This window comes from Lampris incognitus, chromosome 3 (assembly GCF_029633865.1).
Source record: "Lampris incognitus isolate fLamInc1 chromosome 3, fLamInc1.hap2, whole genome shotgun sequence".
Classification (NCBI taxonomy): domain Eukaryota; kingdom Metazoa; phylum Chordata; class Actinopteri; order Lampriformes; family Lampridae; genus Lampris; species Lampris incognitus.
This window is the reverse complement of record NC_079213.1, coordinates 75,738,189-75,752,634: the sequence shown is the minus strand read 5'-3', so window position 1 is coordinate 75,752,634 and position 14,446 is coordinate 75,738,189. Positions and strand designations below refer to the sequence as shown.

The following is a 14,446-nucleotide window of genomic DNA, read 5'->3' as shown; positions in this document are numbered from 1 at the left end:
TAGATGTTGACACTGGTGTTTTGCGGGTACTATTTAATGAAGATGCCAGTTGGGGACCTGTGAGGCGTCTGTTTCTCAAACTAGAGACTCTAATGTACTTATCTTCTTGCTCAGTTGTGCAACGCGGCCTCCCACTTCTTTTTCTACTCTGGTTAGAGCCTGTTTGTGCTGTCCTCTGAAGGGAGTAGTACACACCGGTGTAGGAAATCTTCAATTTCTTAGCAATTTCTCGCATGGAATAGCCTTCATTTCTAAGAACACGAATAGACTGTCGAGTTTCAGATGAAAGTTCTCTTTTTCTGGCCATTTTGAGCGTTTAATTGACCCCACAAATGTGATGCTCCAGAAACTCAATCTGCTCAAAGGAAGGTCAGTTTTGTAGCTTCTGTAACGAGCTAAACTGTTTTCAGATGTGTGAACATGATTGCACAAGGGTTTTCTAATCATCAATTAGCCTTCTGAGCCAATGAGCAAACACATTGTACCATTAGAACACTGGAGTGATAGTTGCTTGAAATGGGCCTCTATACACCTATGTAGATATTGCACCAAAAACCAGACATTTGCAGCTAGAATAGTCATTTACCACATTAGCAATGTATAGAGTGTATTTCTTTAAAGTTAAGACTAGTTTAAAGTTATCTTCATTGAAAAGTACAGTGCTTTTCCTTCAAAAATATGGACATTTCAATGTGACCCCAAACTTTTGAACGGTAGTGTATATCTTCTGCTTTATCAATCAGTCATGCTACCTTTCTCGCAGTGCTTCCCCCAGTATCCATGCTTGCATTCACAGGTGTAGCCTCCATCCCGCTCATAGCAGTATCCCCCATTCAGACACGGAGAGGAGTCGCAGATCGATCGGGGCTGTACTGAAAAACACACACCGAGACTTGACTGTGTTCCATTGCACTGGGAGAGAGTAACACTGCTGAACTTCATTTAAACATGGAGGCTAGATCCAACCACTAGAAAGTGTGAATCATTTGTCCTTTTATGGTTGAGCTGAAACAAGTCCTTCACAAGCAGTGAGCAACAACATAAACAACCTTTATCACTTCTCTACAAACAGCAAATGGAACCCGCGAATGTGGCCACTGTCTTTCAAAAGAAAATAGCACTTGTCAAGACCAAAGGAAACTGTTTTAAATTTTGGTTGTAACTATATTATCCAGCTGTTCGTACAACACACATTTAACTGCAAAAGGCCTGTTGTTGGTGCCTCGTGCTCTTACCATAGGGGTAGAAGTCTTTGTGATCTAGCTCTGCTCCGCTCGTCTGGCATGTACATAGGTAGGTCCCTCCATATTCCAGACAAGGTCCTCCATCAGGACACGGCCTGCTGTTACTGCATGGCGTCTGGGTTACCTCTGAGAGGGGGAGATTGAGAAACTCAGCCAAATTCTGGGCAGATATCTGTGTGGATTTACCAACACAAAAACACACAATCATTTAAGTCAAAGCTGTTATGAGATCAGGTGATAGGGCAAGTTAGGGTTACACTGTGACCAGTGGCTGTACAGAATGTTAGACCCACCAAACTGACAGTAGAGGCCTGTGTAACCTGTTGGGCATTCACAGGTCCCATTGATGTCCACACAGACACCACCATTCTGACATGGACACTCATCTGCAGAGATGGAAACAGAGATACTGAGGGTGAGTGGGTAAGCGCGAAAGAGAGAGAGAGGGGTGGGGGGGTGGGGGCTCAGAGCTATGAAATTTACTTGGGCTATTTGATAGCAAGCGGCTAAACAGCGGTTTAACATTTTAAAGTTTTAGGATTGGCCAAAGTGTAAACATGACAGAAGGTATCAATGGTCAACATGTGTTCTGCATGTTGAGGTTCTTTCATCAGCTATAATGTAAACTATGCAGTGATTCACTGTCATTTCTCTTTCCCACATCTTTTCCCACAAAGTTCACAGGACCAGACCATTACCAGTCATCACGCTGCACATCCGCTCAGAACAAATTGTACGAATGTTTTTATTTTCCTCTCCTCCCTAATTGCAGCAGCGGATCAAAGGATGTAGCCATATCACTGCTAAATGCCTTTCCTTTGAAGTCCCAGGAGCTTGGTGGAGGGTATTATTTTTCTGATGATATGGAGCATGTTTTGTGATCAAAACATATGGCCCTGGGGGCAATTAATGGATTGTTAATTTGCTCAAGCCACTTTCATTGGCCACCTGTGCGGCCGAGGCCTTTGATCTGAGGGCCTGATTAGGCACTCCTGTGTCCCACTACTTTCTCTTCCTTGGAGGACCATGCTCCTTTTTCCACTGTGCCTTCCAAGTGAGCCAAGCAGGAAAGTATTTGGGAGATTTAAGAGAGCCTATATAAGCAGTGATAGTTATTTCAGCTCAGGGGTGAGAAGTAGCATGCATTTGCAATAGCTCAAATACTATTAAAGAGCTTTTGGTGTGAGAAAAAGACACGCGGCAGCCCGTCCTGGTAGATGAACTTAATCTCTCATGGGAGCCTGCCCAGGTTTCAAAAACACATAAGTTATTTCCTAAAACACATATAATACGTACACTCATAGAAATTAATTATATCATACAAAATGATATCATATATATCTCTCAAAGGAGGATATGAAGCATCGAGCTGGAATAATACCACTGTACATATTTTGTGAACAAATTGCCCTGTGGCTATGCAAGCAGCAGCTGTTCTTTAAAGCACTACCATAGTGTGGTGCCATGGCTAACTTCCAGAGAATCAAGTGGCGGTGTCAGAGCATGCATATTTCAACAGCTCTGTCTGATGAAATGACCTGAATACCAAAGACTGGGTTTGACTCATAAAGAGGCCCTTTAAGTCTAGACAAAGCATTTCCTCTTGTTGGTAAACTAATAAAATGTGCTATAAAACAATTATGCACAACATCAAGCAGCGGCTGTTCCCAGGTTCCGGTAGTAAACGGGGCGAGGCCGTGTCAGTTTTGATAATTACAATAATCCATCATCACAGCAGCTTCTCTTCCAGGAGCACATTCCAAATTCCTGTGGGATAGGACAGCTCCTCCTAAAACCCTTCCATCTGCTCGTGACCTGTCCAACTGCCTGCAAAAAGACTTAGAAGAAGGGATGCCCAGGTACATTACCTTCACACTTGTCACCATAGTAGCCCGGAGTGCATGTACAGTTGTAGAATCCAGGACTGGTGTACTCGCAAATCTGGTGCTTTTCACAATCTTCTCCTTCACATGATACTGTGGGATGGAAAACCATGAAAGGCTGCAGCATATGGATGGACATAGAATTATCAGAGCCGGTTCCCACTCACATCCTCAAAACTGAAAATTGGATGAAAAATTCTGGCAACCACAACCATCATTTGTATGAGTCGTATAAATCAAAGACTTCCTTTTACCTGTTTGATTTTCTGCCTGACTTGAATTCACCTGAAGCACTATGAACTCTGAGGGAAAAAGATGACATAGTTTGTAATATATGAGAATTGTATAGGCATTCGCAAGGAATCACCATACACTGCACTCATAAAACATAGGAAGGCTATCCTGGACAGAAACAATGGCAAACCATGAAGTAAACACACAGCTGATGAGATTCAGCACATAAGATATGCCACAAAAACTTTCAACCAACATACCAGGTCACTCAAAACAGTCTTTAACCACAGCCACCCAATTTACTCTCAGCAGTTAGCCAGGTTTTTTTTTCTTTGCTTGTCCCATTCGGAAAAATGTGATATTACAGGAAACCAAACAGAGAGGAGAAGCAGTATTTGCAGGCAATGTGAACACTTTCAATTAACAGCCATTTTTTCCCCAAACATGCTTCTTTGTTTCATCTGGCAGAGTTCGGCGAAGTGAAGGAAGTCACCTGTCTCACAGCGCGTTCCGGTGAAGGCAGCAGGACAAATACAGGTGAAGCCGTTCACCTGATCGACGCACTCTCCATTCAGACAAGGCTGTGATTCACATTCATCCATATCTGGAGGATCCATAGAAACACAGCCAAATCAAACATCAGTGGGGCTATCCCGACGTAACTATGTCCACGGTAGAGTCATCTTCACATTCAAACCTTCCCATCTTCTCATGGAAAAGCAAAGTGTTGTCCGTGTGTTGATGTCATAAGACATTGAACTGGATTAGAAAATTGAACTTCCCTTCTGCAGGCATTGGGTTTCAGTGACCAGGTGTCTGGTATTAAGAGTAATCCGGATTTATGTAGAAACAAGGATTTGTGAACTGTACAGGGCCCAATAATTTAACTCCCCAAGGGGTTCAAGTTTCATCAACACCCAATCACGAGACAAACTCTGAACGATACATTTGGAAAGGCCTTTTTGGAGCCTTACGCGACTTTGGTGAACTTTCTCAGCACGGTTCATTACTATACTTTGTGACCCAGGAAAAAAGCTGTTTGCAAATCAATTGAACCATAACCTCTACTTGGACCTATTTATCCAGGTTGACTGGGAAACTCTCTGTGGATTTAGACATCTGCCAAAAGAATGAATTTGATGTAGAAAGCAGCAGAGATTGTTTACTCTGGAGAGAGAGAGAGACCCGTTTTTTTCCGGGACCCCTGGGAAACTGTGCTCACCTGTTTCACACAGAATACCAGTGTATCCCACCTCACACGCACAGGTGAAAGTGCCAACACCTTGTACACACAAGGCATTGTTGAGGCAGGGTCTGTCTCTGCACTCGTCAATGTCTGCAACGCACAAACACACAGAACCGGACACACTTGTGGAATTATTTACTCAGCTGATTAATATATCCGCCACACTGCTCCCCTCACTCTGCAAATATGTGCTGCTGGCTGTGAAAGGTATGAGAAGAGGTTTGATACATGTCCACAGGTTGGACTGTGGGAACAGACAGAGGCAGCAGGCAGAGCAGCCCCAGAAAGGCCAGACCCAGATATTGAAAAATGTTTATTTTGATATATGCAGCAACTGAGGCAAAAATCATACTTATTGATCAGACTTTTTGAGATATATGGCTATTTTAACGAATCCCAAAAGAAAGTTCATTAAGAGTAATCATTCATTCTATATTTTTTCCCCTTTTCGCTCACCCAATACAGTTTTCATCATACTCTTTCTAGTTTCTCATGCTGTCATGTTCATTCAAAATAATTACGACCGTCACCGTCATTTCCGCTTTCCCATGCTGTCGAAGCTCAATGGCTCTTTCACTAGTTGTGTCATCACTGCTAACAAATCACCTTTCTGCCCGCGCTCAGCTAACCGATCAGCTGTTGAATGCTGAAATTTAGAAGTCGTAGCTAAATCTTTCATTCTCTGTTTGCAGAATCCTGTGCAGTGCAACCCACCTCTGCCCCCATCACCACCTCAATACATCCCTCATTTGTTCTGGATATCCACCTGTAGAGTCTCAACCACCATCAGCATCCAGACTCGGGAGCATCCCTACTTTCTATATTCATGGGCCGCTTTAATAATAATAAATCAATCTTACATAGCACTTTTCTAACACTCAAAGTCGCTTTACAATAAACGGGGTGAAACAAGACAACAGATAAACATAACACAAACATACAGGGGTGGATGGAAAGCAGGGGGCTATGAGAGGGAGAAGCGGCAGCCACACACAACGCCAGCAGTACTCTCCCACTTAAACAGATACAAAAGGGCAAGAAAAACAAAAAACAACAGCACTGTAGATGTTGATTTTCTGTAGGAGTACTCTTTCCTTCTTTCTTTCTTTCTTTCTTTCTTGCTTTCTATGGAGATGTTTTATCCTGATGGGGCCTAACCGCCAGAATAAAAAAAATTCCATGTATGTGAATTCATAATAAATCTTGCTATCATTGAGCTCTCTTTATTGATCTGGTGATTATAGTTTGAAAAGGAGAAAAAAGTCTTGGAAAAATTAATCAGCTGAAAATCAGTTTAGACTTTTTTTTTTGTTTTGTATCAGTATCATTCCACAGATTGTTCAACAGATTTAATCATCACATTATACGCTGCATTTAACTGCATGTTTTCCACTAAAACATGATGGCCTTTGAAAATACTTGTTGACTTTGACACAGATACTGTTTGCTTCCTCGTGAGGGGTTATGACCGATCTGTCTTCACATGTTCTTATGAATTTTAGCACAGCATGTTAAGACAATATTTCGTTTTTGTTTTTTTTTGGATGGGGTTTCATTTGTTACCATATATTAAAATTATCTCTTTATTGTTGCTGTAGTCATTCATTCTGGTTGCGGTTTTTTTCTCCAGTTGGTGATATTGTATTTTTCTTTAAATCCCTTCTTTAACTATTCTGTGACTATAGAGATTAAACTAAAGAGAATTCATTGGTAATCATAAGAATAAACACAACAGCACTGACACACATGTGAATTCAGTTTTGTAGAAAAAAATGATTGAATGTAAACTGTTAATTCTGTGTGCATCAGTTTTACAATAGATGGTAAGTATAATTATATAGTTGGACAGACTCTTTTTTGTCATTAAATAATATATTCGAGGGAGTTGTTGATATTCCCAATGGTGTTTTTACCTCTGTCACATACCTTTGTGTTACCCGTTCGAAATTAAGAGATTGAAGGTTAGAAGGGGTAGGAAAAAATAAGTGTATACTTCCTCCTACTCCTTTTTGAACATGTAACAAATAATCTGATGCATACGGAGATTTGTCAGCTAAATTTGATGTGTAGATTTGCTGATCACTTCAGATTATTGGCAATGGTTTATCTGTATGTTATATCCTGCTTATTACATGTTCGAAATAAATCATCATCACCATCATCATCATCGACCCATTAACTGCTAGGTAGCTAGCTTAATCATTAGCTTCTGCAGCTTCACAACATTTGTCCGGAGTACATCCTGTGTTTGACTTGTCATATCAAAACCACAAACTCACGGGTTCAAGTTTTGAAGGCAACAACAATCTCTACTGGTCTCAACAGCGAAAACAAGGTAAGGCTTGATTCCTAGCTTAAAACGGCCCACTCAGCATATCAGAAACACGATTATATCAGATTCATTTGAAAGGAAAAAACAGGGAGGAAAAAAAAAACACTGGGAGCATCTCAGGTACCTGTTTCACACAGAGCTCCGGTGTATCCAGGTGGACACTGACAGATGAAGCTATTAATCTGGTCTTTACAGGTTCCTCCATTCTGGCAAGGATTTGAGGCACACTCATTTACGTCTACAGACAGAGAAAGAGAGAAAGGGGGATACAAAGGTCGTAGTCTAGCCGAGTAGAAACAGTAAAAAGAACCCAGTCTGACTTAGAAGGCAATGAACTGTCCAAAGAGAATCCAAAAGATTGGCGGGGACCTTCTATGTGTATTACAAGCAGATGTGACTAAAGGAAATATCCTATCAGGTTGTCCCCTTGGCAAGTCAAGGGAAATCCAACTTTTACAAGCTGACATCCTTTTTTCCTGGCTGATCTTAGGTGAATGGCCAGGATGGCTTGAAAAGAGAGAAGGGTGTGATGGTGTCAACCGTAACTCACCAATCTGGCATTTTCGACCGGTGAATCCAGCCAGGCATGAGCAAGTGAAGGAAGGGTTGCCTGTGATGCAGTCATCAATACACTGACCTCCATTCAGACAAGGTCTGAGATGTGGGCACACTGATGCTGTGGGATGCAGGATAATGTATAAATTAACATGCATCCTACTATTAGTGTTAATAACAACATTAGCATCAATAATACATGGATCAAATAATCATCCTTGAAATGGGTGTTTATTTTACAGACAAAAGCAATGAGGAGAAATATTCAGCCATGGCATCGTTTAATGACAAAAACAAGCCGATAGTTTTAAAAAAGTCAGTAATGCTAGCTGGTAGCAGTAACACTTTATAATGAATACCTGTAAATAGTGATTAATAAATTAACAATAGGGCACTTATAAGCACTTACAACAAACTCACTATTGTTAGCAGGTGGCTTAAAAATATCCACAACCATCTTATTAATACAGCTTGTAATGTTTTATCTCTTCCTTTTTTTAATTTCTTAATTAAGAGCTGTCCAGACTAGACAGTCCAGACCAAAATATTTGCCCTAAACCTAACCATTTAAGACTTGGTGCCTAAACGTAACACTCAGACTTGTAATGCTATTATTAATATTATCTAAAAATTATGAGATGTCATTAACATTTTAAGCATCTGCTAATGTTAACAAGTGCATTGTAAGAACTTATATGTGACCTATTACTAATTCATTAATCGCTATTTACAGTTACTCATTATAAAGTGTAACCAATCCCGCTTTGGTTCTAAAATGACGACAAGGCAGGCATGAGCAAATTTGTACTTAATCAACCTAATAAATCAGCTCATTAATTTCTCACAAAAGCTATGACAAAAGTGTTAGTCAGCAGTGAAATGAAAAATTCGATGAACTGAAAACATGATGAAATGGTAACATGATAGCCACAAGCTGCAATTAATGGGATCCAAGCGGTTTCAGAAAAGTGCCACCTAATGGCAGATTCTGACTAAATATCATAGAGTGTTGCTGTACATGATTAGGCATGACCCAAGGAGCCAAAATTTTGATTCGAGACCAAAGATATTTGAACTAGATGCCAAAAGGTAAAATGGCTTGTAACAGCGCCACCAACAGGCTGATTCTGACCAAATGTCATAGGCTCACATCTGGAGTATACCAGCACATTTGTACCAAATTTCATGATGATCAGTCACACAGAATTGCCCATATTGGCAGCTGAAATTTGATTGGCTGATGGCAGCCCTTTTGTCTCCAGTCATTTCAGCCGTCATTAGGATGCTTGACAAAGATACATCATATCAAATTTGAAAATCATTGGGCAAATGGTTCAGGAGTTATTCACATTTTCTCGCTATAGTGCAAATTTAGAAGCTGTGTTTGTCACACCTTTTTAGACCCCAGGTTTTGTGACAATCAGACATTGTGTTCACAAGATATGGCTCATTCTGTCAATACAAGCCACGCCCCAAAACACCTGTTGCTGGCAAACAGTTTGGCCAATCAACTTTCTTTTGATAACTTGTTGTCGCAGGCCTCTGGGGATGATACGTCCCAAATTTCATTAAGACTGGATCAACAGTCTTGAAGGAGTCCAAAAAGGTATGTTTTTAAGGCATGAAGCAAGGATTCAGTCAAAGGAAGACATTTGATTCAAGACCAAACATTTCCTGAGATAGAGGCCAGAATGTAAATTGGCTTGTAACAGTGGCACCTACAGGCTGATTGGGCTGATTTTTTTGTGACTGAGTAGTGAACCCTTGCTTAGGGCCCTAAAAATGCATCTTTGTAATATGCGTTTACATTTCCTTATATTTCCTCATAGCCTTTGTTTGCAAGGCTAAGTTTTGATTTAGTAATTGTCTCATCTTTGACAAGAAAAAAAAAAGGTAAAACACAACACTGCTTGAATCAGGTCTCACCAGAGTCATTGCAACCACCCACTTCCACCTGTGCGTTATCAATGCGAAAGACCCATCTCCCTGGGTATCCCACATTGGTGGTTCCCTCCACATTCACCACATCATCCGTGCGAGAGCCAGGGATATTAAAATAGCGCATCCCATCACCAGCATTGAAACCTGCCTGGGAAGAGAACAAACATCACCGAAGATCAATGGATCCGAGTTTTGGCTGCATATTTGGAAATCATTCTCTTTTTCTGTCTTGTGTTTCCTTTTGATCTTACCTGTGCTGCAGTCCCACCCAGGCCAGCCAAGTCTCCACCACTGCTGGCATGCATGCCTGTGGTCCAGGTGATGTTATTGTATTGGAATATTGTGAAGGAAAGCTCCCCGTCTGTGATGAGCACCACTTGGAAAGTATTCACCTAGATAAAAAGGAACAGGTTTATCACTTTTGCCCCTCTTGACAGCTGGTCAGCAGTGCTTGCACATGATACAACACTCATATTGTTGGAACAGATGTTAATACCTCAGTTTGTAGTTTTGTTCACTCCTTGTCAGTGCATGGCTAAAGGAGTACAATGCAAGAAACTCCACAACACCATAACTTCTCTTTCTGTTTATGAGGAATGCAGTCAACAATACATTGACATTCACTAATTGTATTCACAGGTGCCATTATGTTGATAATGCTATAGCGGCATTTATCTGGGACTACATTATTGCTAAATTTGCAAAGAGACAAGCTTTACTACTTTAAAGCCTGGAGGCTTAAGATAGTAAACCTGAGCCACACTTAAAACACTGATCATGTAACTAGATAATTATGAGGAAAATACAGCTGTTTCACAGTTATTACAGTAATAATTGCATTGGAATAAGAGTAATGAATTGTGGGATGGGAATTTATACCGGTGTTAGGGAGTTGCCTCCATAGAAAGTAACTTGGTGCCACGTAGAGATGAGGATCCATGTTGCATTGAAGTTTGGGAATTCTGAAAAGTATGTCCTGACATCATCTGTGGCCCTCTTCAGGATGAAGGGATTCATACTCTCTCTATAGAACACTTGTCCTGCCCGGCGGTTGTCCACATCTGCCCAGAATGGTGCCACAACCCTTCGGTCCCCAGCAATCGGAAAAGCTACTGGTGTGAACTGAGACACCTCCCTCAGGAAAGATACCAGGCCATTGTTGTTTACCTGAAGTGGGGATAGCTTAAGGTAAGATGAGGTTTATTCATGTAGTCTCAATGCCCTACTCTCAGAATGAGCTGAATCAGTGTAATACATTTGTTTCAAGCATACAAAATGCAATGTGTAAGACAACAGAACTGCAATTAGTCAACACAAATAGTTCATTTCTATTCCAGTCTCTATGAGCAAATGCAATAGTAGGATTTTAGGATTCATCTGGTGCTGAGGAGGCAAGGCAAAGGTGGACAGACAAGGTTATTCTGATTCTGACCTCGAGGAGCAAACAGAAGCACAGGGCAGGGGTTGGGGCAATTCCCATAACGGATGTTTGCACTTCCCGTGTAGCAAACAGATGCTACTTTTATTCTGTCAAATAACAGCAGCTGAGAAAACCTGGTCGGTACTAGACGCACACCTGCAAAGTCATCACACCAGGAAGGACATTTGACTGTCTTAAAAAATCCTCATGCATCTGCCAACACCAAAGTAACCAAGAGACTGACTCCACCCACCACTTGTCCACATATCTCCACTGTGTCAAGAATGCATAGTCAGCACAGCTAGGCACACGCAGAAATGTATGGTTAGGTATCAACTCTCTGAAAGATTACAGTACAGATACAAAAGGTGGTTGCAGTGTGCAAAAGTAGAATAACATTCAACCCTTTACTCTTAAACACAGTTTAGAATAAGGACTGCCGGCTTTTGTACAGTGAATGCAACAAAAACTCCTGTGCTGCAAGAATTGTCATGTGTGATGCAGAAATAATGAGAAACTTTTTTTTAATGTTTTGAAAAGACAAGAACAAGGATGAGAGTTAGGTAGGAAAGCTGGCTAGTGGCATGAAACACAGGATGGAAAGATAGGAGACAGGAAGGTGTGAAATGTTTGTAGACAAGAGCTCACAGTTAAAGACAATAAGCAACTTTGCACATACACAGTTGCTGTTGCAGCTATGTGACTATTAGCCTCGCGGATAATAACACTTGGCAAGCTTAATGGATGTGGATTTAGAGAGCATCTTCAGTGGGAGACCAACCCTTTGAACAAAAGTGTGAACATCTTGAGTAATTGACTATTTAAAGGGGCCAGAGAGGAAAGTCATGGGTTGAGCGCATGTGAAAGCTTTCCATTCATAGACCATTTCTGCTTATCATCAGCAGGTGCAGATTCTGCCCACCATGCCACCTATCCTGTTTCCGCTAATCGCAGGGGTGAACTTTGCCTTTCCGCATTCGAGGCCAGTGGCATGTGATGATGACAAAGCAACGTCAGATGCTTGGGGCTTTGCTCTCTGCACGTATGGAAACCATAATTTGGAGGATTTTGCTGTAAAAACAGCAGAGGAAGTTTTGTTTGGCCCGGCACGGGGGCTCAGTTAATTGCCCGACCACAGTTTTCCCTTCTACAACAGCATGAGGCGGTGAGAACGTGGCTTGTGTAGGGAAAGAGACGACAGTCTGCAGGGGCAAGGCTCTGTGGGTCAGCCAGAGCGCCATCTGATACTACGAGAGAGGGCACAGGGCTAGATGAATGGAAGAGGGGAGGATGGACACAGGGAGTACACACTTCCCACACCCACTAATGAGAGACCTGTGGTGGCAGCGGTCTGGAAGTCACCCATCTTACAGCAAAATTAGTGTAGGAAATCATGCTGAGCACTAAATTGGGTTTATACTCCAATACCGGAATATGTGTAGTTGCCTAATCCAATCTCTCATAGCATCTGGAACTGTTTAAACAGGTCTATTCCTTCCTGGTTGAGGATTCATATTGACTAAGGAATTGTTTTCGACATGGTCTTGACCTGAAAGGGAGTTAAAATTATGCCTATATGAGTGAACTCGGCACCTTGTATTTTTTATTATATCACATACTTTAAGGTTTGAACCAGATTATAACCAATGCCGACATTTAGCGAGGGGCAGTTATATATTACAGTCATGTGAGAGTGAGCGGAGTCACTGCTGCTTTATGTTATGCTGTAATATGACCAAGGTCGGAATCACAAGGGAGAGGTACTATCAATCAACCCTGGAAGGAGCATCTCTCTCTCTCTCTCTCTCTCTCTCTCTCTCTCTCTCTCTCTCTCTCTCTCTCTCTCTCTCTCTCTCTCTCTCTCTCTCTCTCTCTCTCTCTCTCGCTCTCTCTCTCTTTCTCTCTTTCTGTGTCCCTATGTCTGCCTCTTTCTTTTTTTGCTCTCTCCTTTCTACTCTCTCATTCTCTCTCTCTCTCTTTCTCTGCCTCTCTCTCTTTCATTCTCTCTGCTGCTCTCTCTGACTCTAAATGGTGCCACTTCACTCTACAACACCCTTGTTATTTTTTGGGAATTCTTTGCCGGATGTATCCCGGGTTTTTCTTGGGTGGTTTTCTTTAGAGCCAAGTAATTTATGGACTAAAATAAACTTTCATCTGGGAAAAGTCAAGCCAAAGCAAACCTCTAAATGAAAAAGGTACCCGAGGATCAACTCAGGAAAACATTAGCTGTTCCTTGTCAAAAAGGAGGTTTCACAGTCACCTTGTCCCGTTATTTGATGAATCCCAGCAAAGTGCCTGTGATCTGCCCACTTAGCCTCTAACCTCAGCCTACCTGGTTCTTCAAAGTTTCGCAGAGAGTCCAAATCCTGTCTGGAACAATGTGCTAAGCCTCTGGTACAACTTCCATAATACAGCACATACCACAAATTATCTGGAAAATTGGCTGCCAGATATTATTATCTTACATCAGAAATCCCTGTTTAATAATGGCAAAACTGATCTGGATGACTTTTTTTGTACTCGCACACTTTGGAGTTGTTGAATACTTCCATTAATGGTTACCATCTCTCATTTAATTAAACACAAATCTGCACAGGTACGGGCCAAGCCGCGAGCACTCTTAGACATGTGCATGCACACATGTAAGCACATGCACACACGCACATACGTGCGCACACACAAACACACACACGCGCGCACACACACACACACACACACACACACACACACACACACACACACACACACAAACAGACAACAAGGAGAAGAGGCTCAAACAACTACATTGAGCCATATACATAGCGATTTCCAAAGAGTGAAATTGCGCAAACTCCAAGTGTCATCGTTTTTCAGAAGAGCGGATGAGCATTAGCAGATGTGCAATCTGTGAGAAACACAGTTATAGTATGTCCTTGGCGCAGTTAGAGGATCCTTTCCTAACCTATCTGGGTTTCTTTAATAGACAATTTCATATCAGAAGCAAGTGCAACCTTACCCCATAAAAATCGTTGAATAGATTATATGTTACGCCACTTGAAAGGTGTTTGAATCAGATATGCTACAGTCTTTTAAAAAGGCTTGAATCTTCCTGTGGTGGTTGTCGGCGAGGGTTTATCTATCGCCAATAAATACCTTTGATCCTAGCCATTTACTCTCACATCTGCTTTTAAACTTGTGTTCTTTTCTGTCCGACCTTGAATGTCCTCCTTCATGTTCTTTATGCTGGCCATTTTGCGGGATTAGCTGATCCACGAGTTGCATTGTTTGGAAGCCCCAAAGACACTATGCAGATACATCTGTGTCTTGTTAAAGGGATTGGTCATCTCTCAGATAAAACAGCTGGACAGGTCCATGGGGGAAGACCCTTGCCATGTTATCTGAGGCATGGAAGGAGGGGAACCCGGAGCAAAAGGAGGAGAAGGAGGAAGAGGAGAGATCCCAGCAACACGTGAAAACTCCCAGACACAAACCATAACAAAGGGACAGCCTGGTTACCATGAGCCAGGAGTGGGACTGGAGGAAGGGGGCAGGGGGGTGGAAACCAGGTCTCATAATGGGATTTCAGGGTTTGCTAATGTGACATCAGAGACC

At 41.8% G+C, this 14,446-nt stretch overlaps 1 protein-coding gene across 1 annotated transcript in view; it reads right to left on the bottom strand.

Moving 5' to 3' along the window:
- The window catches only part of sned1 (sushi, nidogen and EGF-like domains 1), a 54,242-nt gene that overhangs the window by 37,387 nt on the left and 2,409 nt on the right, over positions 1–14,446 (bottom strand). Inside the window, 11 exon segments of the mRNA XM_056276483.1 lie at positions 753–872; positions 1,236–1,370; positions 1,538–1,630; positions 3,113–3,220; positions 3,382–3,429; positions 3,855–3,965; positions 7,064–7,177; positions 7,490–7,615; positions 9,421–9,583; positions 9,687–9,827; positions 10,315–10,602. Coding sequence (XP_056132458.1) covers positions 753–872; positions 1,236–1,370; positions 1,538–1,630; positions 3,113–3,220; positions 3,382–3,429; positions 3,855–3,965; positions 7,064–7,177; positions 7,490–7,615; positions 9,421–9,583; positions 9,687–9,827; positions 10,315–10,602 — 1,447 coding nt within the window.